This window comes from Pleurodeles waltl, chromosome 9, assembly GCF_031143425.1.
Source record: "Pleurodeles waltl isolate 20211129_DDA chromosome 9, aPleWal1.hap1.20221129, whole genome shotgun sequence".
Classification (NCBI taxonomy): domain Eukaryota; kingdom Metazoa; phylum Chordata; class Amphibia; order Caudata; family Salamandridae; genus Pleurodeles; species Pleurodeles waltl.
In genome coordinates this window covers 1,050,316,164-1,050,340,277 of record NC_090448.1, presented here as the reverse complement: position 1 = coordinate 1,050,340,277, position 24,114 = coordinate 1,050,316,164, and the positions used below count along the sequence as shown (strand labels likewise).

The window sequence follows — 24,114 nt, the reverse complement described above, 5'->3', positions numbered from 1 at the left end:
AAGGCCCCGTTGTCGGAAGCCTTATCCCACTTTGCTATATCATGTTAATTTTAGGGGCTCCACAATGCAGCCTCATAAACAAGGACCTAGCCAGCAGTGGTTAAATAGAATCTACACATGCTTCTTACCTAGGAAATAGCTTATGAAGGATGAACGTATTAGTGAAAGTGCCCAGAGAGATGCGCCTGTGCAGGACAAGTTGGGTATATTCCCAAAATGGTGCTTTAACTATCTATATCTTTAGCACTTTGTGTGATTGTACAGGGGTTATCCAATAGATCATCTAGGCCCAATTTCTCATAATATTAGCAAATGTGTTGGAACCATGGAAGATTGGTGGTACCAGCCAAAGACAGTATTTCCTTCAAGGCTTCACTTTATACATAGAGTTCCCGAGTTGCCCACAGCCTAATGTAAAATAAGAGAGGTCACAGGGCAGCACAGAACTCAATGTTTAAAGGGGATGTCCCTGAATAAGGACATTAAAGGTGTTCTCTAGAAGCTGTCCTATGGGTGAGAGCAGCCTTGCACTTCTCTAGATGTGGCTGCCAACAAAGTTTGTCATCAAGCTTGATTCCCAGATACTCAGACCTAGCAACTCTTTCTAGCAACTTATCTCTCAGTCTGCTTTTATCCTTATAACTTTTGTGTGTGTTAACTATCATTATTTTTGCATTGTAGATGTTTATTTCCAAACCATTTAGTGTACAATACGATTGAAAAGAAGCTAATACATTTTCCAGGCACATAGGTGTCTGGGAGATCACAACAGTATTGACGACAAACAATAGCGCCAAAACAGTTAGCCCATTTAACTTGGGTGGATCGGTAACTCAACCGTTAGGATGGTCAATGACGTTGTTTATATGTAATAAAAAGAGTGTAGGGGCCAGAACACACCCACTTCCTAACAGGAACGCGTTCCATAAGTTCACCATTACAACCCCATCTGACCCAGGCATAATTTCTCTCAAGAAGCCTCACTATTATGTTAAAAAGGGGAGATTGAATTCCCCTGGACGGCCTCTCTCCACAGTAAGCAATGGTAACAAATAGCATGTTGCATGTTGCGTTCTGTGCGTTTACAAATATACAGAAGCGGTGATAGCACCTCTGTAGCTATGGTTTGAGCACAGGGTTCCATTGGAAAGGCATTTTTTGTTTGCTTAATACCTTTGACATCTGCGCAAAACTGAACCTTCCCTTTCTTCGTGGAAAGGTTTTTGTAGATCCTTCAAGTGGGGGCCTAAAAATGGGTTGAGTGGTAGAAGGTGATACTTCTCATGTTAACTCCCTTAGGCTTCATTACTCTTCAATAAAACAATTGCTGAACAAAATAACACCAAACTTGGCATACAGATATCATTGTATGAAGAGCATTTACTTGGTTTGGTGTAAATCCGGTCTGTAGTTTTTGAGAACGTAGCATTGAAAAAGTGTTAATTCTGGTCATGAATAGGTTAGTTGTAGAGCTCTCTAGACAGCTATTTCGTGGCTATCAGCACTATGCTGGGAAACAATACAAGGGCATAAGGAGGCAGGCTGCACCTACTGTGACCTGCAGGCCCATGAGTGGACGGGGCTCAAAGGGACCCTTCTGCAATAAAATAAATATTTAAAAAATATTTTTATCATGTGATTCATGAATCTTATAAATAATGGTGTCCGTGCAGTGCTGTTGCACTGGTATTTAACATAGATTATCATTAAAGCAAGTCAAAGAAAGAAAGTAGAAATTAAAGTGGGTTGACCTGAGCAATTCGGTGTTTAAATGTAGTCTTAATAGGATCTATGTGTTACAAGGAAAATATATATTAATTTTGTTTTTATATTGTAAAGGCAGATTCCAAGACGTTAAAGGTTTTGTACGCAGATGAATGAATGAATGGTTCGTTTTTTTACAAAGGTGTGAGGAGCTGAAGTAATTAATACAACATGTACCATAATAATTGCTTACGTAGTGGTCTATACAAAGAGTTTTGGCTAGTGTGCTTTATAAACAGCATTAATAATAGTAACAACTATGGTAGTTATTGCTTTAATATTGTTGGTAAAAGCAGTAGTAGTATTATTGTAGTGATATTGTAACTCAACCTGTTTAATGCCAATGTGTTTGTACACTATTTCAGCTTTATTTATTTTAAAGTGCATAGTAAATTAAAACCGTTGCACCAATAGATGGAATGTAGACAACATTTTTTAAATTCTTTTTTTTTTAACCTAATTTGTGATAGGTAGTAAGAATCCAGGTAAGGGGTTGCTAAAAATTGGCATCATCTCTCAACCTGTATTCCTCCTGGACGAGACTTAATCCAACATTTGCAGGATTATTGTGGTGGGCCTAGTATTCCTCGTATGTTAGACATTAGGGGGTCCCTCCCCTGTGGATATTGTCCCTATGAATTCCATTCCAGCCACCAGTTCTCCAGTGGCCCCCACATCATCGCCCTTTTAGTGGATAAGCAGATACGATCAAGCCTGCTAACTCACTGAATCGAAATTACCAATTTGGTAAAACCAAGAGGTGTTGAGGATACCATTTCATGCATATCTCCCTTCTTGCCGGCAATAGTAAAGTGCCTAGAAGTGATTTCAGTCTCTTAGGTAAATTTATAATAGTCCTTTAAACCTCGAAGATACCATAAATCACCAGGGCATGTCTTACCTTAATTTCTCTGCAAAATATCTCGGATAGAGTCTTACCCACTTCTTGCAGAAGAGCTGGATAGCGGGACACTGCAGGAACATGTGCCCATTGTTAGGCATCTCATCACCACACTTAAGGCATGTCTTCTTTACTCAACCTCCCTGACGTGACAGCTTTTTCCGAGTCCAGTAGTCTCTGTGTAGTGAATAGATGATTTGTATTGAGAGATACAGATTTTACCGAGTTCCAGAGAGTAGACATAGATACTTGCAATAGGTGTGTTAACTTCAGCATCGGCAGGCACCTTCTCCAAATCTCCTCTGGCAAAGTAAAGGCTCCATGGACTCATCGCACTAATATCTAGTACCATTTCACCACCTCACCTTTTTGAGGGTGACACCCTTGTATTTTTTCTTCACAGTGCAAGCTCCTGCCTCCTTCCTGACACAACCCACTTACCCAGCCGGCCAATCAATAATACTTGAATATGGATAAGCTGTTTTCTGTAATCCAAATCATATCTTCTGATAAAGCAAGACTGCCAACCTTGATAGTCTGGTCCCATCTTCTTAATCCAGCTTCTTTCCAAAGGTCTTGCTAAATTGTCCTGCAATCATGCTGGGCTTCCGGGTGAATTCAAAATTAGTGAAAACTCACTATAGTAGAGTATCCCTAACACCTGTCTAATCTGCACCCAAAACCTGCATGCTGGTTTCAGAATCTTCAATCTGACTATTTTAAAGAACTTGGGATTGATTTGCATATGCCGAATTGTTGCACCATGATTTCTGTGCCTTAGCTGGCATGACTCTGTGCTGTTGTTGCTTTGCCACAGAGACAGAGACAGGTGTAAGAGAGAAGGTAGACAGGCCAGATGATTTTTCAAGAAGCTTCTTGTAATGTGAGCACTGGTGCCAGCTCCTAGGTACAGTTGAGGTGTTAGAGTTTTATAGGTAGCTGTTCTTAGCCAGGCATGTTGTCGTTCTGAGAATACCTCTTGACCTGCCAGCAGTGAGACCTGCATGATTATTTTGTTCAGTGTGCTCTTGACTTGACAGCAGTTGGCAGCAAGTCTCATAGATTATTCAGTCCGAGAGATACTGAGGACAAAAAACTGTAACTCCTGGCTGGGGAGTTGACCCTTGTGTTAGTTTCCTCCAACAGGTGGTGAATGAGTAATTTTAGGGCAGCATTATTTAGATTGTAACAGCATTTTATGAATGCCCCTCGCCTGACAAAGATTTGTTTCATGAAGCCGAACTCCAGTCTCAGCTGAACTGGTGAGGTGTGTTGTGGAAGATGGATTACCGACTTGAAGAGCCTGACTATGATCTTGATGCGGGAGGGCTCTCTACCCCTTAAGGACTTGCTGCCATAAGCTAGGATCAATACTAGTTTGGTCTGCATTATCTGCAAAATGGTGGTCTATGTCGATCCAGCAAGTGCTGTTCTAAGGTGATGAAAGGCCGCTAAAAGGAAGTTGGCCGTCAGCCGCATGTGCTCCTTGTTCTGTTTGAAGGATCCCAGTCTGTCGAACAGCAGTCTCAGGTATTTATATTTGGTTGTTACCTCAACGTTTACTCTTTCCAGGTACCAGGATAAAGTGCTAATGGATGGCTTTCCTATGACCATGGTTTTTGTTTCCTTCATATCTATTTCTAAGTTTGTCCTAGAGTAAACTGCAGTGGCATTCAAGAGTCTTTGGAGGCCAATCTATGTGCGCTGATCAAGACTACATCTTACCTGGTAGAAGGATGCTCCCAACCTTTGGAGCATGTGAGTTGACCTGATCTATAGTTGTTGTAAGGTCTGGCAAGAAGAGGTTAAAGAGTGTGGGAGCTAGCACACACCCTTGCCTTAGGCCCTGATTTGTTGTAATCAGTCTGGACAGGTGGAAACCATTCCCCAGATTTACTCTGACCCAAGTGTCAGTGTGAAGGAGGATCAGGGCTTACAGCAGGGGCCAAGGGACCATCCAACTGGCTAGCTTTTTCCAAATCTTATTCCGATCGATTTGGTCACCTTTGTAATCTTTAAAGCAAAGAAAGAGAGGATAGTGATTCTTTTTGCATTGGTCAAGGTTTAGTGATAAGGCTAATATGTTGGTTGCTGTCCCCTTATGATTTGGAAATTCAATTTGGTTTGAATGGATTATTTTTATTTTAGTGGACCAAGATGTTAGTTCTTAAAGTAGGCATCCAGCGAAATACTTTGACTCAACATCAAGAAGCGATATTAGCCGGTAGTTGGCAGGGCTATCGCATCCCTTGAAGATGGGGGAGATAATTGAGCCCTTCAAGGAGGCAGGTGAACAGCTAAAGGTTATGATATTTTGAAATTCCGGCTCCAGGCTCTTTGCCCAGAAGGCTTTGTCCTCTTTGAAGATGACCGTAGAGAAGCTGTTTGGTTCTGGTGCCCAATTGCAGCTGCCCTTCGTGATTCGGTTTTCAATTGTTATAGCTTGCAGTTTCAAGGGGATAAAGTCACTATGATCACTTTCAACCTTGCAGGTGTTCCATTGAGTTCTGTGTGATGCCTTGGGCAAACATTCTGAGGGGACTATTGTGCTACTGGAGCTTGGTGTGCCATAAGGTGGTCTGTGATTGGCATTATTCTGTGCTCAGTGGTTTGAAAGTGCCAGTGCTCTTCCTGGATATTTGCAGTTGTTATGGTTTTTGAGAGGGCATTTAGATTATTCACAGTTTTCCAGAATCTTTCATGTCTGTTGGATTTTGAGTCAGTTAATAGTTTGGCCCAGAGTCTGTCGTTCACCTCTCTTTTTAAATTCCATCTTGGCCTTCTGTAGGCAGTTCTTGCTTTTCTCACTGCTGCTTTTAAGAGATGGTTGTTTGGTGAGTTTTGGAGAGCCCTAAGGCCCGAGTTACAGTGCTTTTTAGGTCTTTTATTTTTTTTGTGAGCTGTCGACATGCTACCGTGCTGCTTCCCGGGCCCTGATACAGGCACTCTGTGTTGATCAGCAAACTGTCTGGTGAGTTGGTCCCAGATGGTTTAATCAGCATCCCCCTCAGCTATGTGTGCCAGGAATGATTTTTTTGCTAGCTCTGGAAGATTGTGAGCTGGAATAGTTGACCATTTTATTCTTCTGTTTTTGACAGTGTAAACAGAGCGGTACGTTCCTTTATCTGATGCGAGACTGTCAGAACAGATGGCTCGGCACAGTTTCTTCAAGAGGTGGTTGCTTTCCTCTGTGACTTCTATTCGAAAGCTTGTACAGTTATGAAAAGTTGCTGCTGGTGGATTGCCTGATGGAAAGTGGCCATTAACAGCATAAGATTAAGATACTCTAGTTCGTTGAGGCAATTAAAGAACTTGGTGAAGATTTTGGGTTGTTGCTTTAAATACTTTTTGTCTTTTATGGGGGCAGATGATTGGCCCTTGCTTTAGTGCTTAGGTGGTATTTGAGGTGTATCCATTGCAGGTCTCAGTTCTGTCACTAAGGCTGCTGAATTTGTGGGTGCAGTTGCAGCGACTGTTGCAGCCCCAGTATGGGGCTTTGGTTATTGCTGGGCCACTGGAGAGGCCCTTTCGTTCTCCCGGACCTCATTGTGCTTATACTATTGGGGCTTGTGCAGCTTGTGCTGGTGCCATCTTGTACCTTGTGGCTCCTATGTTTGGTTCTGGGCCCTAGCCTGATGGGCACTCACACAGGGATCTGAGGTCAGGATGTGGGGTGCCAAGGGTTAATTAGGAGGCCTTGTTAACCGGTGGATGCCAGTATTGAGTCTGGGGCCTGATGCCAATAGGTGTCCCTCAGTCCAGCAGCGCCCAGTGTACTCCTCAGATCCCTTTGGGCCCAGTTGGTTTCCAGTGACATTTCCAGTGGCATCTAGTGAACATTGGCAGTGCCAGGAAATGCAAGATTGCAGTAATGGATACAGTAGGTGGTGGTTAGAGGTAGTTATCAAAACAGCCAAGGTAGCGTAAAGCAAGCAAGGCAAAGCATAAGGCAGGGCAGAGTGAGGACAGGTTACGCGCGGTCTCTCCAATATGAGCAGACTTCAGCAGGTTTGGGCTGGCTGGTGGACTTGCAGGCCGTCAGTAGAATTGGGATAACTTTTGAGCAAACCAGCTGGTAGATGGTGGTGCTGTTTGTGGTGCACTTTATAACGTTGGAAACGTTGCGGGTTAAGCAGTATGCAGTATCAGTGTGCAGTTGTAAGATGGGGGAGCATGCCGGCTGCCTCCATGCCAAACACAGAAGAGCTGTGGCTATAATGCCTTACCTCCACCCCTTCTGATTTGACTGGTTTTGCTGTGCCGTCCTGATTTGCTATCCATCCTCCGCTGCCATCCGCTGTACCAGGTCTGAGTGTGGCGCCCGCATAGGACACCTGCACTGCCTTCACCTTACTTCACCCCCTCACCGTGTCTGACAGCATCTACCCCCGTCGGCCGTCCATCTGGCTCCCAGGCACCAGGTGAGCTAGGTGCTAGAAGAGCCCCTGCTGCTGCCGCTGGCCTTGTATCCCTCGCCTTGGTCAAAACCACACACATACACAGTCAAAGTTCTGCATTTCCGCTTGCCGTCCTACAACACTGTGGACACTAATTTTTCAGATGTTTTGTTTTTAATTTTAAGGAGTTTATTCAGACATTTTCGAACTTAGACCTACAAGTCTCCTCTTGCTTTAGCACCAGCTAAATGTTCCTGTTTACCAAAATGACAAAGTATTGGAGTGTGCGGTTCCTTTCAATGCTTTATAAATGACTGGCAAGTTGGTGGTCCCTCCACCAGAGGGACAGATAATGAACTCTATCATCCTTGCAGAACAATAGGCCATCCGCTGAAATATAAATTGACCCTTAATTTCTTAAGTGTATTGTTGTTCGATGTTTTACTGTCAATGGCTGGACTTCTTTTTTTTTTTATGCAGAGTGCAGTGGGCTTTAAACTCAATAATTTGTTGCCCGTGGTCGCTTTCACTTGTTTTTTTAAATCTGAAAGGAAGAAATTATTTGAAAAAGATTTGAAGTTACTACTGTGAAAATCAATTCTTGAATATGAGGCAGCTGCTTGATAGGTCCATGCAGGCAGAGAGAATCTTGTTTCAGCCTACCTTTCACAACTCAGGGCTTCAAGGTCCTTTTGTAGGGCAACTGCCCTTACATCTCTTGGACCGTTACCAGACAGGCCAGTAAGCTGATTAGGGATGTCCCATAATAAATCTTGGTGTAGCAGACTTTCATCATGAGTAAATGGTCATAGTAAGTTCATATTAAAATCACCAGATAAAATTATTTCACAAGGGTGTGCCTCTTGTGGTATTTCCAATAGCACATTTACAAGTTTCCCGGACATTGATTTCCTTGTATCTGGATGAATGTAGATATTAATTATTAAGAGAGAGAGTTGTGGGTGCCTTCATGGGTAGTAATATGGCTGCTTGACTGAGAGTGAGCGACAGACAATGATGGACTTGATTTTCCTACTGGGTTTTCAAGAATTGAGTGTACTTGTTTTTCATTGTGTAAATTTATTTCTAGGATCAGTCTTTTTGAGGCGCAAACGAGGCTGGGTATATGAGTCATAGTAATTCTTATTCTCCAATTAAGGAAACACTCTTTTTCATGAAGGATTCTCTTAGATACATGCACAGAAGCCCAGGTCACCAGTGTGGACTCTTGTGCACTACCTTCCCTTTGTGGGATAAATTTGATAGATTCAATATCCTCCGAAGTGATCCTATCAAGAGATAGAACTGCTCTAAGAAGCCTTAAGATGTTTCCCCAGTTAAGAATGTCATGCTTTCCCCCAGAGTGATATTCTGGAGTGAAGATAACTTGGCAGCCCTCACCTGGATGACATGGAGGATCTTGTATCAGTTGCATGGCAGGTGGATTTGCCTCATGACTGCATCCTTCTTGAGTATTTACCATGTTCCATATAGTCTCATGGGCCTTTATTTCCGGCTTTCCCTGCAGACGAAGAGAATGTGTGATGACTGGCACAGATGAGAAGGCTTCTAGATGCTCCACATTGTTTTCCGTGGTCTCTTAACCTGGACCCATTACATCCCTTTGGTACTCAGTTGGGATGATTTGCTTCACTATGGCGCTCGAGTCCATAGAAAACACCGAACTTACTGACATTGAATCCTCATCTTCTGCATTGAAGGGACTATTTCTGTGACTTCTCCATGTCTGTTTGCCATACAGGGGACACACCTCTTTCCCCTTATTAGGTTTATTACAGCTTTGCCTATGATTTCCCTTGGCCTGCACTGTAATATCAGCTAATTCGTTAGTGCATCTACTAAGATTAGTTACTACTCTGTTTTTCAGCTTATTTCTGGCCTTATGTTGCCTTTTCTTTTTTTTTTTAATGTTTTATTTTGAAAAGCACACAATAAGATACATAAAAAAGCCATCAACCTTGAAAACTAAATAGTTAATCATTTTGATCCATAAAAAGCAATCATTACATAACAACATGTTTAAATTCAATTCCGTTAACTGCCGACTACTATTTCGATAGCCATTGTGACAATGGAGCCCTTAATTTAATTCCCCTCTTTCTAACAGCCTTATCCTTGGAGGCATAAAGGCTACTCTTCATACTAATACATTGAGTATGCTGACCAGCCATTGATATTAAGTTGGAGGATCAAACTTTAACCAATCAGATGTAATACAGCTCTGCATCGCTGACATGGCTAAAAACACAAAGCATTGAGACTGACCCGTGTATACCTCTTCGTCAATCCTGAATAATACAAGTTGAGGTGTTAAGCATACTTCCTGATGTAGTACAACTTTAAAAAACTTGCTGATGTCGGTTACAAATGCTGCAAGCCTGTTGCAGCTAGAAACATATGGCATAAAACTGCTTTTGTACTGTTACACTGTGGAAAAGTGAGCCAAGCTGTCCCTCCCCATTTAGCTATTTTGGCGGGGGTATAATATAAGTTAAATAATGTCTTATAATGCTGTACTTGTAGCCAAGCAGCAAGTAATACACGCTGACCCATTTCCAAGGATTCTGAAAACACGGTTTCAGAGGAACAAATACGACTTCTCAAGTTCTCTGCTTGCTTCCCCAAATCATCTTGCATAGAAATCAAAAGAAGCATATAGAAGTTTCTAATATTACACTTCGTTAAGCTCTCGGGGAGCTCCATCAGTTCGACCTTCTCCACGCAAAAACTCTCCCTGGAAGCAGTAACCAAGAAATCTCTAATCTGCAAAAAAATAAAAATATCTTGACTATCGAGAGAGAATTCCTCTTTCAGTTCCATGAAGGATTTCATTTGATTACCAGCTCCCCACTTCTTCTCAACTGACTCTTTTGAGTAACTGTAAGTCACTGATCCTAAGATTTCCAATTCCCCCAACTTTGTGTTCATGGTTTTTCCAGAATCCTGGACTACTTGTATTGAACAGTGGGCATCCTCTATGCGGTCTAGGCCATCCAAATTTGCTTTGAGATCCTGTATCAAAGTGGTCAGTGCATCCGGAAATGGTTGCCAGTTTATTAATCTGTGGTGCGCAAGTGCAATCAATATATGATGCTGCTGCATGATTTTGCACTCTAGTTATTAATTTAATTAGATCACCCGCCTTCTGATCGATCCCTGACACCGATTGTTCCACTACATTAAGTAAGTCCACTTGGACATCCATCTTTTTTGATTGATAGGACAGAGACTCTAATCTTAATTGTGGTGTTCTGAATACAATGTCCCAAATGGCCCCTGTCCGTGTTAATGGGGTGTTTTGGCGAGTCTTCTTTTTGAGGGACATCATATTAATGTTTGTTGGAATTATTGCAATCCTGCTTGACACTCTTCCCCTAATTTAGTTTGTGCAATATGATTGGCATCCTTGCTAGATAAACACAGGATGCCCCATTCGTGATGATCCCTTTTTTCAGATGAGAACGTATTAGTTGGCCACTGATCTAATCTTGGGGGACTTTGGCTTCAACTACATGGAGCATTTGTCATCATTCTGGCTTGGTCTTTAGACATCAATTGAGGTGAAGTTATAGCATAACTAAAATGTTTATGTCCGGTGGCTATGTAATGTGGTTGGTCTTGGGAGGCTTTAGTCAATAGCCTTATAGTAGTATTTGTCTTTTAATAATTTTAACATTTTCTTTGATTTTGATTGGCAATGGGGAGACAATCCTCTATTTTCACATTCTGATTCTGGTGAGATCAGTTGTGAAAGAAAGCTGGGGGAACCCAGAGACGTTTTTGGTGACAAAGACCTCAGTAAGAGTAGTTCAAGTCAGTCATTGGCCCCAAGTGTGGATTTACTAACAACTCTGGGCTGCCTTCTGTCACTCCTGAGTCTTTTGTGTCCTTACCAGGCAGGAATGTGTGTCCTCAGATACACAAAGCATAGTCCCAACTGAATCTTTAAAAAAGTCAAACTTGTGCATTATATTTGTCGACTTTTCAAATATTCAAAACACTGGAGAAATTAACAACTGGCTCTCCCCACCTGATTGTACCCTGCAGGCAGGGTTTGAAGCCTTTTCTTTCTCCTTATTGGGGGGATGGGTGCCCTTTCATTACCTGATCACGTTTTCATTTCCCCTAACACTTACCAACAAAGCTCTAGTGTTCCATATTGTTAACTTTTTTTATAAGGCAGCAGTGGCAACAATGACTTGAAGGAAGACGTTTTGCACTTGTCCTGCTTGCCCACCTTAGTTTCGTAAGTTCAGTAAGTGTAATTAATAATGAAAAAATTATGTTCATATATAACTTAGTGATTGGGCCCCATAGCTGTTAGTCAATCAAAGCTCAGGCACAAGTTGGTAGTGGTTTAATAATGAGCCTTGAAAGCAGGGTTAGATGGATCACCACCGGTTGAGGGGGCTAAAGATGGGTGCAAGCCCTAGTGTGTGCACAAGCTGAACCAGCCTAACACTGGCCGCTTCCGCGCACCACATGGTGCTTTCAGCCTAGTGCTTCTTATTCTCGGCCACTCCTCACTACCATTGGACACTGTTGGACTCCCTGCTGTTATTCCCAGGGCCAGTAATGGTACCAGAGCGCAAGAGAGGAGCCTGCTCTTGTTACATTCAGTAAGGGCTGCGAGGACTAGGGCATTTCATAGCATGCAGCATTCTACAAGCTGCCACAGTGCTTCCTTCTCCTGGTGGCTGTATCCACGCTGCCTGATCTGACAACAATGGCGTCTGAACACTTAATAACACTTAATACCTCTTTCTGCCTCCAACTGCTGTCCACTTGCCACTGCCCCCCATTCCTCGCGGCTGCTGCCAACACTTAACAAAAACGCCACTGTGTCCGTGCACAGCCTCCCGCATCCTCCCAGCGGCTCCTGGCGGCTCCACGGGTCCAAACTTGGATGTTCCGATACTCTGATGAGCACTGCCTGCTGTCAAGACTTGCCCAAAATGCTGCTGTATCCTCACATGACCTCACCTGTCCTCCCGCAGCCTCCCGGCTCCAATGCTCTGATAAGCGGCGTAGCGTAGGCACGTCACCAATCCTGTAGTAATCCTGACCCTGTGGTAGATGGAGAGAAATCTTGAGGCTCCTCGTGGTATGTGGAGATTGGAGCGTGCATAGTATTATGTAGCCGATGGATTGTGAATCTGTCAGAGTGGTGGAGGCCTCTTCTATCAGGGCGGAACTGGGTCTAATTTTGCCATTTAAAAAGAGGTCACCCACACCATGGAGTTGATGCACAGTATGTGTTTGCTGTACTGCACGTTCTTGTGTGAGAGGAAGCTATGGGTTATTCCTGAGCGGGATATGTGGGAAGTATAGGGTCTCACCACCTACATATCTCTGGAGTTTGAACCAAGCCCAACATGTGGTATAAAGAGTCTGTATGTCTGTAGGGTCACACAGTGGGCCCAAGAGCAGCAGAGAGGAGAGGGGGGTGTAAGGTACTTGCACATTTTCTGGTTTGAGGTAGGGTACCCTGATATCTGGATGATACAAATAGAACGCAGAATGACACTGGGCCACTAGATAATATAGATGCATATCCAGAACCCCAAAGCCACCCCGCTCGTATTAGGCCTTCCACCTAATTCAGGGCGGCTGTCCAGCCCATATAAGGTGTGTCAACAAGACCTGCAAGATGGCAAAAAAGCCATTGGTCAGTGTGGTATAGAAATGTTAAGGAATAGATACAGGAAACGGGGTAGCACAATCATCTTAATGATGGAAGTCCAATCTGCAGCGGGAGCTTGATCCAGTGTTCTATCTGTGTGGTAAAGGGTGAATATCAGGGCTGTAATTTTTGCAGATGACCTCCGTCTTGTCTCTATGTAGAAAAGTACCCAACTATTTAGTGAAGTCAGTGCACCAACATAGTGGATAATCTAAGTTGAGAGGGTTAGGGGTCTCAGTGAGTGGAAACAGTTTTGATTTGCTGTAGTTTATCTGTAGCCCAGAACAAAAGTGCTGACGCGGACTATCTCTCTGACAAGGGACAAAGACTGAGTATATCATTGCTAATGATGGTAACTGATTGCATCAGTAGTGTAATTGAAAATCTCACGTTTGATGTTATCACTAATGATAAGAGCAGGGATGTAAAGGTATGTGTTGAACTGCCTTCCATTTCTTTTATTATTGTCACTTTATTCTTTGTGTTTTGAAGATGCTTTATTCACTATTCATCATCTTGAAGTATTGAAAAGGATATCAAATCTAGTTCAATACTAGCAAAATATTTAATATTAAAATGTCGATTTAATGTCAAAGTAGTTTATTTCCTTGCCTCTGATGTTTCTGTGTTAATTATTCGATTCTGTTTTATTGTTTTACAGGTGTTAAGTGCTTCCGGATTTCACGTATTGGCGCTTGATTACAGAGGTATGTTGTTTGTTAAATATATAAAATGTGTAATGCAAATACTGATGTAACCTTTGAAAGATACACATTTGTCTTCATTTCATATTGTATCTATAATTCACTACAGAGAGAAAAAAACATTCAGAGCATTGTCTTTAGTACAAATATATGAGGCCCATCCAATTTGCTCTCAAAACATACTCGTTTATCAGTGACCAAAATGAACCATGAACAATTTTCAACTAAACAGAGGTGTTGGATTTGAATCTGAATGACCAATTGCTATTGTTTCAGTTTTACACAGTTTATTTATGCACACACGTTTTTGTATCTAACGGTAAAGGTTATGGGGGCCATTACGAGTGTGGCAGTCTGACAACCGACTTGTCAGACTGCCAGGGAAGTGCCAGCTCTGCCAGGATCATGGATCCCGGTGGCCTGTCGGTGTCGGAGATTGTAATCTGCCAGGGCAGCGCTGTATGCAGCGCTCCCCTGTGGATTACGACCTTGTTCTCCGCCAGCCTTTTCATGGCAGTAACACTGCCATGAAAAGGCTGGCGGAGAACAGGTGCAGGGTGCAACAGAGGGGCCCTGTGAACATTGCGAGGGTGCTGGTGCACCCTGCTGGCTACTGCATTGCTTCCGGGCGATTACTAGCTGGAGACAATGCTGTAGCCTGTTTCCCGCTAGGCCAGCGGGCGGAAATGGAGGTTTCTGCCCTCGGACGTAGCGGGAAACTCCTAATAACTCTCCGGTGGGGAGGTCGCTGCGTAGGCAGCGGCAACCCCGTGGGGAGTTTCGCGGTCGGACTTTCCCATCTGCCAAACTCATAATGACGGCCAGTATGTAACATAAATAAGCAATGCACAGATGTGACTTAAAGGTCATTAATCTGAATCTGATGAATCACAACTGAATTACACATGAGGTATCAGCAAATACACGTACCAAATATCTTAATAACATGTATCTAGTACACTAAAATGATTCTGTTAAATTAAATATTGTGGTATTTTCAGGCTTAACTAGTTTTTCAAGCATACGAGTTCAATGCATGAGCATCATTTTCTGTGCAAGACAAACCAATATACTTACATCGTATGAGATGTTATTTGCCCTTCATTGTTGAGTCTACATTATTTCTAGAACTTTAACTGCAAAATACAGAAACACAAAATAAAATAGTGATGCAGAAATGTTACTTAATTCAGTTAAGTCTTATTTCAAAGCTAAACCAAATCTGATCTGAATGTCAGTTCTAAATCTCAGGGTATATAAATTTAACTTAATCCTTGTGTTCTGAGTAACTTGGAACACCCACAGCTACGGCACCATTGGACTGGAAGAAAAGCAGTGTGAGAAGGAAAAAGCAAGGCAAAATGCCTTCTCCGTCTATGCACCCAGTTCTGGACCAATATCCCTGTATTTATCAGAACAGCCAACTCTGCTCCAGTTTATGAAGGAGCTGAAGATGCACCTCCTTGAGGAACATTACATCACAGTGAAGTAATATCCCACTTCTGCTATCAGAATCTGGCTTCCTCTTCAATCATATGTTGAAAGTATCTTTGCCCTCTACAGCTCCACTGCCTTTTGACTAGGTTTGCTCTACACAATTACCACATGCATTCAAATATACATAAAGCAATTAAAGTCAGCCCGCTCCTTTGTCGCCTTTGAAATTCATGTTGTGGTAGTCTTTGAAAGCTGCCCCTCATAATAGTACTCATGGTTGTTGAACAACCTCTAAAATTTGAAAACAAATTTGGGTGATACTGTTCTTCGGTTCGTTGAAATGGACTACCACCACTGATTTTTCACTATACTTCAGAATGTTATTTTTTTCTGCAGTCACACATATGTAAATATATGTCACATAAATCTTGCTACAAAAATATTGGCCCTCATTACAACCTTGGCGGGCGGCCTCGTGAAAACTGGTTTCCGCCCGCCGACCCAGCGGGGATCTCTGCCGCAACACGGGAGCCGGCTCCAAATGGAGCCGACGGTGTTGCAGCTGTGCGATGGGTGCAGTTGCACCTGTCACGCTTTTCACTGTCTGCATAGCAGACAGTGAAAAGCTCTAAGGGGCCGTGTCAGGGAGCCCCTGCACTGCCCATGCCAGTGGCCCTTTCCACCAGCCTTTTCATGGTGGTTCCTACTGCCATGAAAAGGCTGGTGGTAGGGGGACTTGTATTCCCCTGGGCAGCGCTGCCCTGTGCGACCGCGGTAATTCCCCTGGAAGCACTGCCAGCCTGTTGGCGGTGCTTCCTCTAACACCACCAGGGTTGTAATGACCCCATTGTGTTATATCTGATTTTTTTCCAAATTTCATAACTGATAAGTAATGAAATCACTAACAGGGTGATGTGGTCACTACATTCAGCATAGTAACAATGGAGATTGGTTAATCAGATCATATCCCATGGAATCACACTTGAGAATTGTAACCAATAAGCAAGGACTGTTTCCATGTTTTAGATGCATACATCAAAGGAAACATAGTGACACATCAATACACAAGAGCAGACTACATGTGAAGAAATAAATCACATACAAAGCTACATACTTTTTATAAAATCTCTGTGTAGCAAGAACTATGTTAGAAGAACCCAAGGAAAAAATGCTAAAACATTTCTGATTCCATGGGTAAACTACATGTGCATTGCCATATCCTAGGCATCCATTCACTGTACCACTCAAAAGATTACATTGAAGGAGCACTGGAAGTTCAGAGATGATAGAATAGAAAATAAACACATGCAAGATTCTCTCTCCACACTCTCCCTTCAAACACTTTTTCTACCTATACCATTTACTTCCTGCCTCTATCAGCAAATTACACTTTTTAACTATGTTTTTATTACTTCTGTAACCAAGGGCTGGTTAAGCTAAAAAAATAAAATAAAAACCTAAGTCAAAATCTGAATATTACATTCATTCTTACTGAAAGTGAATTTGACCATCCCTACTAAAATCTGGTGAAAGGAGGGCAAAATGCAAGGACCTTTTACAAAGGCTTAAATTATATTTAAAAAAAAGAATATATACGAAAAGAAACACTAAATGGTAAGTGAGTAAAACATAACATCATTAAAGAAAGCTCTAAAGTATAAAACCATATTCAGTTGCAATGTAAAAAAGGATCAAATAATGCACAAGTAGTGTTTCGTGGTAATTCTGTGTTCAGACTGAAAAAAATAAAGCCTGGTTTCTGATATATAAATTTAATTTGTTTCAAGGTTATGGTGACTCAACCGGTGAACCAAGTGAAGAGGGGCTTACCTTTGATGCTATGCATCTATATGAATGGGTTAAGGCACGCAAGAAAATAAGTCCAGTCTGTATTTGGGGACACTCTCTTGGAACTGGGTAAGTATTATTTATCAATGCCGGTCTGAAAATATTCAAATTGAATTGTTAAGTTTAGTTCAAAAATTGCCATGAATTGTTTCATATTGATAGGTAGCGATGAATAAGTACTAGTACTGCCAGCTTTAAAAAATGACAGGAAGTGTAAGTTCTCATGAAGAAACTGGTAAGAAACCATTGTTGCTCAGCTGATCTGATGCTTGCATGTAAATCAACAAGTAGTTTAATCCATGAAATAGTTTCAGTATAGAGATTTGTGTTCAGATAAATTATACTAAGGGCCTCATTACAAATTCGTCGGATGGTTTAGACCGTCTGCCGAACTTGCGACGGGGAGGTTGCCACAATAGTGGCTACCTCCCTGCCAGGCCCATTAAGAGTTTCCCGCTAGGTCAGCGGGCATTAACCTGAGTTTCTGCCCGCTGGCCTAGCGGGAAATGCTCTACAGCATTGTCTCCGGCTCGTAATCGAGCCGGTGGCAATGCTTTAGGATGCAAGGCGCAAAGCAGACAGTAAACATTGCGATGGTGCTGGCCAGGGGGACCCCTACACCCATTCTTCACCAGCCTTTTCATGGCAGTGCTACTGCTATGAAATTGTTGACGGAGAACGAGGTCGTAATCCCCAGTGCAGTACTGCTTGCAGCGCTGCCCTGGCAGATAATGACTGCCGCAATTACCAGACCGCCGGGATCTCTGATCATGGTGGTGCTGGCGGTCCCACTGCGGCACGACCGCCGTTGTCTTAATATGGCACTCGGACGGCTGCCACCGCGAGTCTAGCCGTCTAGTGACCACCAGATTCGTAATGACCCCTTAAGTTTGGACATCAATTATCCCACCCTTCCTTCTGGCACTCATAGGCAGACAAACATTCTCAATAGTAGGAAACCTTAAAGATCTAAGAACCCTCTATATTCAGCTTTAAATAATGGACTTATTCTGGGCGTTTTGATGGGAGCTCAAATTCAGACTTTTCTTAAATGGTTTATCCTACTGCTTAATGATGTGGGTGTGTGTGTGCACCACCTATAAAACACACAAAAGGGATGGGAATAATGCCTTTAAAGAGTCTAGGTCATTGACAGTCACTGTTGATAGCATTCCAGCCCAGTGCTTTTCACCTACTATTCCTCTCTAGACAGAGGCCCACCTTATGCAAATCTCTACGGACCCTGCTCCTCATGGGAATAGTTCATCCTGAACTGCCGGACAAGTCTCCTCCGGAAGGGAACATAAGCAACCCTAGACCAGTTTCCACTTTGTTAGACCATTTCAGTGAGGTGTAGCTTGTATATTTATATTAATATTTTACTGTAATATCTTAATGTATGATTTTAGAATCAGTTTATTGTTCTGAATAAAAAGATATGTGTATTGTATTTGAAAATATATATTTTGCGTAGGAATGCCCAAGGCTTCTGGTTTCGTAATGATTCTGAGAGTTGTAGTAGTTTCACAATAGTATAGACTGTACTAGTGGTTGGCATTGTTCTTCAGTTTACTACCTTCAGTGTCACCTAATGACCTTTTGCTGGAGTGATGTTGTCAAGGAAAACTTGACACAACAAGAAAGAACCATTTGAGCATGCAAGTGGCAGATGAACTTGACAGGTAAGAATTTAACTTCAGTGAGATAAAAGCTTGTAATTCAGAAGCAGCGACAAGTAAACATTATTATTATTTTAATTATTATTATTAATAAATATGATAATAATGATCAAGCACATGACCACTGAGTAATCTTGGTGCTAGGATAGACACATGCAACATAGAATGGAGAGAAAGAATTTGACCTTAGTAAAACACTCTTGAGTACAAGTACTTAGAAGCTGAATAATTATAAATTGTTTGAGTTGCCTCAGGAAGGTTGTTCCATAACTTGAATCCCAGGGTATAGAATAATGTACAACCACAACATATCCGGTTAAAATGAGGCACGCAGAGTAGCACAGCAGTGCCAGATTAAAACAAACTTAAAGGAGATTTATTGGGGAATACAGTGGGGTGCAGAAAGACCTAGGCCAGATCAATACAAGTCTCTGTAGGTAAGACAGAGTAGTTTGAAATGTAAATGTATCTTTTATTTAGCGATGATCCAGCACAGAGAATGCCTAGCGTGGGAAGCACGGTCAAACTTACTGAGACCATTACGTAGTCTCATGGTTGGATTATATACCCTCTGCAATCTGGAAATGCCTACGATTAGGAGGCCATGTTAGAAAGGATTGCAGTAATCCTGGTGGAATAAGACACATAACCCGCTCATCCACTACCTGCCCAGACCTATCAGGAAGGAATAGCCTCTTTACCAGACTTCAGGCCATTCAGGATCAAACACCTAAGCTGATGACTCGTGGCCCTCGCTACTGCGACTTCACTATTCTACAAAAGCTACTCAAGCTCCCCTTTCAAAATCATGGGATTTTCAAAATGTTATTTAAAGTTCACTGCTCTCTCTCATCTCGGCACAAGAGATATACAGACTCCCCACATATGGAAAACCCTTCCAGGAGACCTTCAACTGATCACTAACCACTTATACAAGAGCCCTTAAAACATGTCTCTTTAATTCGCCATATTTCTAGCTTGTTTTTTATCAAGTACCTCACTTTCTCTTTCTGTTGAAATTGAACACCAAGAGACCCCCTGGGTAATTAGTGCTCCTTATTAATAGAAATAACATAACATATTAAACATGATTGGGGACCTTGGGGCAGCCCACAGGGAAAGAAAGTGTTAATGGAGTGCCAGGAGGTGTCAAATTATATTGGGGTCTGTTAGAAAGAAACGCAGCACACCAAAGTCCTCGACAGCCCAGTTATCCCTCTGGCTTTGAGGTGCTGCAACGGGATGACTGGTTTGACTGTATCAAAAACTGCTGAAAGTCAATAACATGATAACTCCTCAGTGTCCTGCATCCTGCTAAGAATGCAACTGGTGAAGAGATGCAATTGAAACAGACTCCTTACTTTGTCCCGAGCGGAATTCAACTTGGATTTCATCCAACAGATTCCAGCCTCTGAGAAGACTAGCCAACCAGCATGAGAGATATTTCTCACTGAGATTAGCTATGGCCGGTAGTAGTGATATTCAAAACACCATTGCCTCATCCAACATAGATATAATTTCATTTATAATGGGTACCAGCTGATTTTCTTTGAGGATGTACATAAACACAAACAACCATTGTTTTTATTTGCTATATCAATCTACTGATCAATAGGTGATACCACTCTGCTGATTCAACTTCTTGGGTAAGCATGTCATACAATATGGTTTGTAACTTTTGTCTTACAGAAATAGTGACTTTTGCTTTCTGTTCTTATTGGAACAGAATCATCTTTCAAATTAATTCTATGTTGGAAACCTTTTAATTTACCTTGACAGTTCCTGAAAGCTTTAGAAAAGTATTCCATTATTTTAGAAGTAAAATCCTGATCCTAAGCTACCTGTAACTGTGTGGGAAAAGAAGGATTCAAAATGATGTAAAGCATCCTCTGATCCCATATCCCAAAGCATATGCACTCTTGTGTGTAATCTATATATTTACCCATGATGCCTACTAAGGTTACTAATGTGGGAAAAGACCATATAAATTCAATAGTGTTGCCCTCGATGACACCGCTCCTACATCTGGATCCTGCTGTCCTGTAACACTCCCACTCATTACACTGTTAAGAAGTCTTTGGTGATAGTTATATATGGGTAACTCGAAGCGGTCATAACTTCTAAGGGGCTCATTAAGAGTTTGGCGATCGGACGAGCTGACAGCCAAACTCGCCTGGATGAGGCGGCCATCGGTCCGGCTACCTCACCCCCGCCGTATGACAATTTTCTCATCGGGCCGACAGACAAGAACATCGTATTACAACGTATTACAACGTTCACGCCGGTCAGCCTGGCAGGAACAGTGCTACGGTATTGGTCTCGGCATCCTTAAGGGAGCAGAGGCCAATATCGTGGCACACCAGTACCCTAGGAATGCGCACTCTCTGCAAAGCCACAGACAGTGCGCATTCCCAGGTTGCTGGGGAGGGGGGCCTCTGCACTGTGTTTCCAACAACCTTTAAATGGCAGGATCCCTGTCATGAAAAGGCTGGCGGAAACTGGACTCGTGATCAGCGCGGCTGCACTGAACTCAGCGCTGCCATGTCTGACCATGACTCTGACCACTGTCAGCCTGTCGGGAACCATGTTCCTGGTGGGCACGGTGGTCCCCTGGCGGACCAACCTCCAGGGTCTTAATGTGGCATTTGGACTGCCTGGAGTGCGGTGGCTCGACCCCCACCGCAAGTCTCGTAATGAGGCCCTAAGTTCTTACCCAATGCCACTAGAGTACCCATGGGGTTCATGGATCTTCTTCCTCCATATTGCAGTTAACACTCTGGATTCCTAATATACTATAATTTTTTTCACTCGTCTCCTGTTTCTTTGGGTCCACCAACTTACTTTTACCATGCATACATACTTCGGCGAAATGACCCTTTTTCCTGCAGACTTTACATTCCTTCTCTACAGCAGGAAATTCTTCAAAATATGCCACATGGAATACAGAATCACAGTGGTAACATACAAATGTATTCTCCATTTTGTGGCCTTGATCCCTTCATGCTTCATCAATTTTTCCTTTACACTACAAACCGTATTCATCCTTTTCCCATATTATCCTCATTGACCTCCTTACCTCAAGAAACAGATTGTTGGATAGCCTTGGCAGTTGTAAGTGCCTCATCTAACGCAGGGTGACCCATTAACCTAAATTGATCTTGGATTACCTTAGAGTTAGTTTTAAGCATGAGCTGATCTCATAAATTAGTTATTCCTTTTAATGCAGTGAAAAACTCATGAAAAGATACCTGAGGTTTCTTGGTACACGTGTAAAAGCTATATCTCTCTCACGTTAAGCTTGTACTCTGTCTAAAGTGGTTTAAATTAGGCCATGGCTAGATAAGAGAAAAGATTTAGTCTCCTGCCCCTTCGCTGCTATCATTTTAAGTAAAGATTTTAATACCTCTTGACACTCTGGGCCTAAACAATGCAATTGAATACTTTATAGTTTTCTATTGCCATTCTTTGAGCCTCCATAACTACTATAGTCTTATTCACATAGGTTAATTTACACTTCTAGATCTATTACAAGTGAATTTACTCCCACTGTTTTGAATAACTTCGCTCCCCCCTGGAATTCAGAGGGTCACGTCTCTTTTACAAGTGTAAAGTTACTTCTTGTAACTTTTCAAACATAAGTGAAGGTCTTCGTCACCAGGTTGGAGATCTCCATATGGGAAAGTTTAGGGAAAAGTATAAAGGTATATTAAACTTAAGAAAATAATAATAATACTTTTATATTATCAAACATTGCAAATTAATTTTAAATATATATTTTTAGAGCAAAGTATAAAAATACCACAGTATTATTAACTTTTTGTTAATTAAATACAGAATTATTATTCACTTTATTGTTAATTAAATACATAATTATTTTGAATATGTTACCTTCAATTGAAATAGTTTTCCACAGTATTCAAATCTAAACAATCTCACCTAAAATATAAAAGATATATGTATTTATTATGTTATAAAACGTATTAATAGTTTGGCATATAATTAATCTCAGTACATTTAATAATAGAATTTAGAAAATAAATTTACATTAATTTTAGATTAAAAATGTATAAACATATTTTATAATAAATGATTAATTCTATTTTATTGACATGAAAAATGAACATTATATTCAATGCATTTACATTTATAGAAACTCAAATAGGTTAATTCACATAAACATTAGTTGCAATGAGCTTCTATTTTAAGTCACTGCCTCAGTTATTTTCTGTGGGACGGTGTTGAAGTACCAGTGGTTGACCATGTGTAGTGCTGGCCTTACCCCAGCTCTGAGCTGGTGTACATTTATTACTGTTTTGGATCATTTTTGGCTGTAGAAAATATATAGATGCAGTTTGTGACTAGCAATGGGTTAACTGTTTTGTGAGTGGGTGCATGTCCTTCCCTATACTATTCCTTAAACCTTCCTGAACCCCATCCTCATTACTTCATTAACCTCTCACATGTAGCAGTTTTACCCATTTTCCACCCGTTGCTCCCCCACAATCCTCCACAATTGCTACTAAAACATATACCTACCACATGTGTAGAAATCTCTGCATTCGCAGATCTTTGTACACAAACGATAGGAAAGGCGGATTACCCGCCACATTTAAGTTTGTGAATAGCATTTTGTAGTGCATTACTAGTAGTACTGAAGAACTACTAACCATACTACAAATTGATGTTTGTGAATAGGCCCCTAGATAAGTTAAAAATCCTCTTCCCACCTTTTCCATGGAATAGCACTGTATTTTTTCAGTGGATCTAACTGCACATTGCAATTTTATATTAACAACACAATTAACATAATTAATAATCAGTTAATAATCAGTTAAATAATTATTAATACATTAATTGTTCATTCATATTTTGATAACTTCCCACCATGTGCCCCTAGAAACCTAGCCACCCAGACCTAATATATATATAACTTAAAACCTTTAATTATTACACAATTTTCAACATTACTAATCAAATAATTATTAATAAATTAGTTATTGCTTAATCATTTTCTCACCCTACGCCCCTACAAACCCAGCAACCTGCACCTAATATATAACTGAAAAGCATAATTATTAGATAATTTACATAATTAATAATCAGTTAAATAATTAAAAAACAATAATTGACTGTTAATTATTACCTAATGAATTTCCCACCTTACACCCTTAAAAACCCAGCATCCCGCACCTAACATATAACTAAAAAATATAATTATTAGACAACTTATATAATAAATAATCAATTACATAATTAAAAATAAATTAGTTATTATTACTCAGCTTTCCACCCCTTGCCCCTACAAACCCAGCAACCCCCTGCAACACTATAAATTACTTTCAGCAATTTCAATTAAAAAGTATGTCACTTAAAATGACAAACAATATTAAAAAATATTATTAATAATTATACAAACAATAATAACAATTAAAATGTGAACTAAAATACATAAAGTGAATTAAAAAGGTTTTTGTCAATTATATTATTGTAAATGTTATTTGTAACAACATTATTCTTGAAAATGATATTACTTACCTAAAACAATCTATATTTTTGGCAGCGACATTTCAGCATATTTGTGTATGATTATATTTTTTCTGATATTTCTGCAACTCGATATTTAAAACTTGATATGTTGTCCAAACACCTTTTGCAAGGATAACCGATTGTAAGCCAAAGT

The 24,114-nt window shown here is 41.2% G+C and overlaps 1 protein-coding gene across 1 annotated transcript in view; it reads left to right on the top strand.

Annotated features, from left to right (window-relative positions):
* Nucleotides 1–24,114, top strand: part of ABHD12B (abhydrolase domain containing 12B) — a 328,971-nt gene that overhangs the window by 220,083 nt on the left and 84,774 nt on the right. The window contains exons 6-7 of the mRNA XM_069208676.1: nt 13,428–13,473; nt 16,695–16,824. Of these exons, the coding sequence (XP_069064777.1) occupies nt 13,428–13,473; nt 16,695–16,824 (176 nt within the window). The remainder of the gene's footprint in view (nt 1–13,427; nt 13,474–16,694; nt 16,825–24,114) is intronic.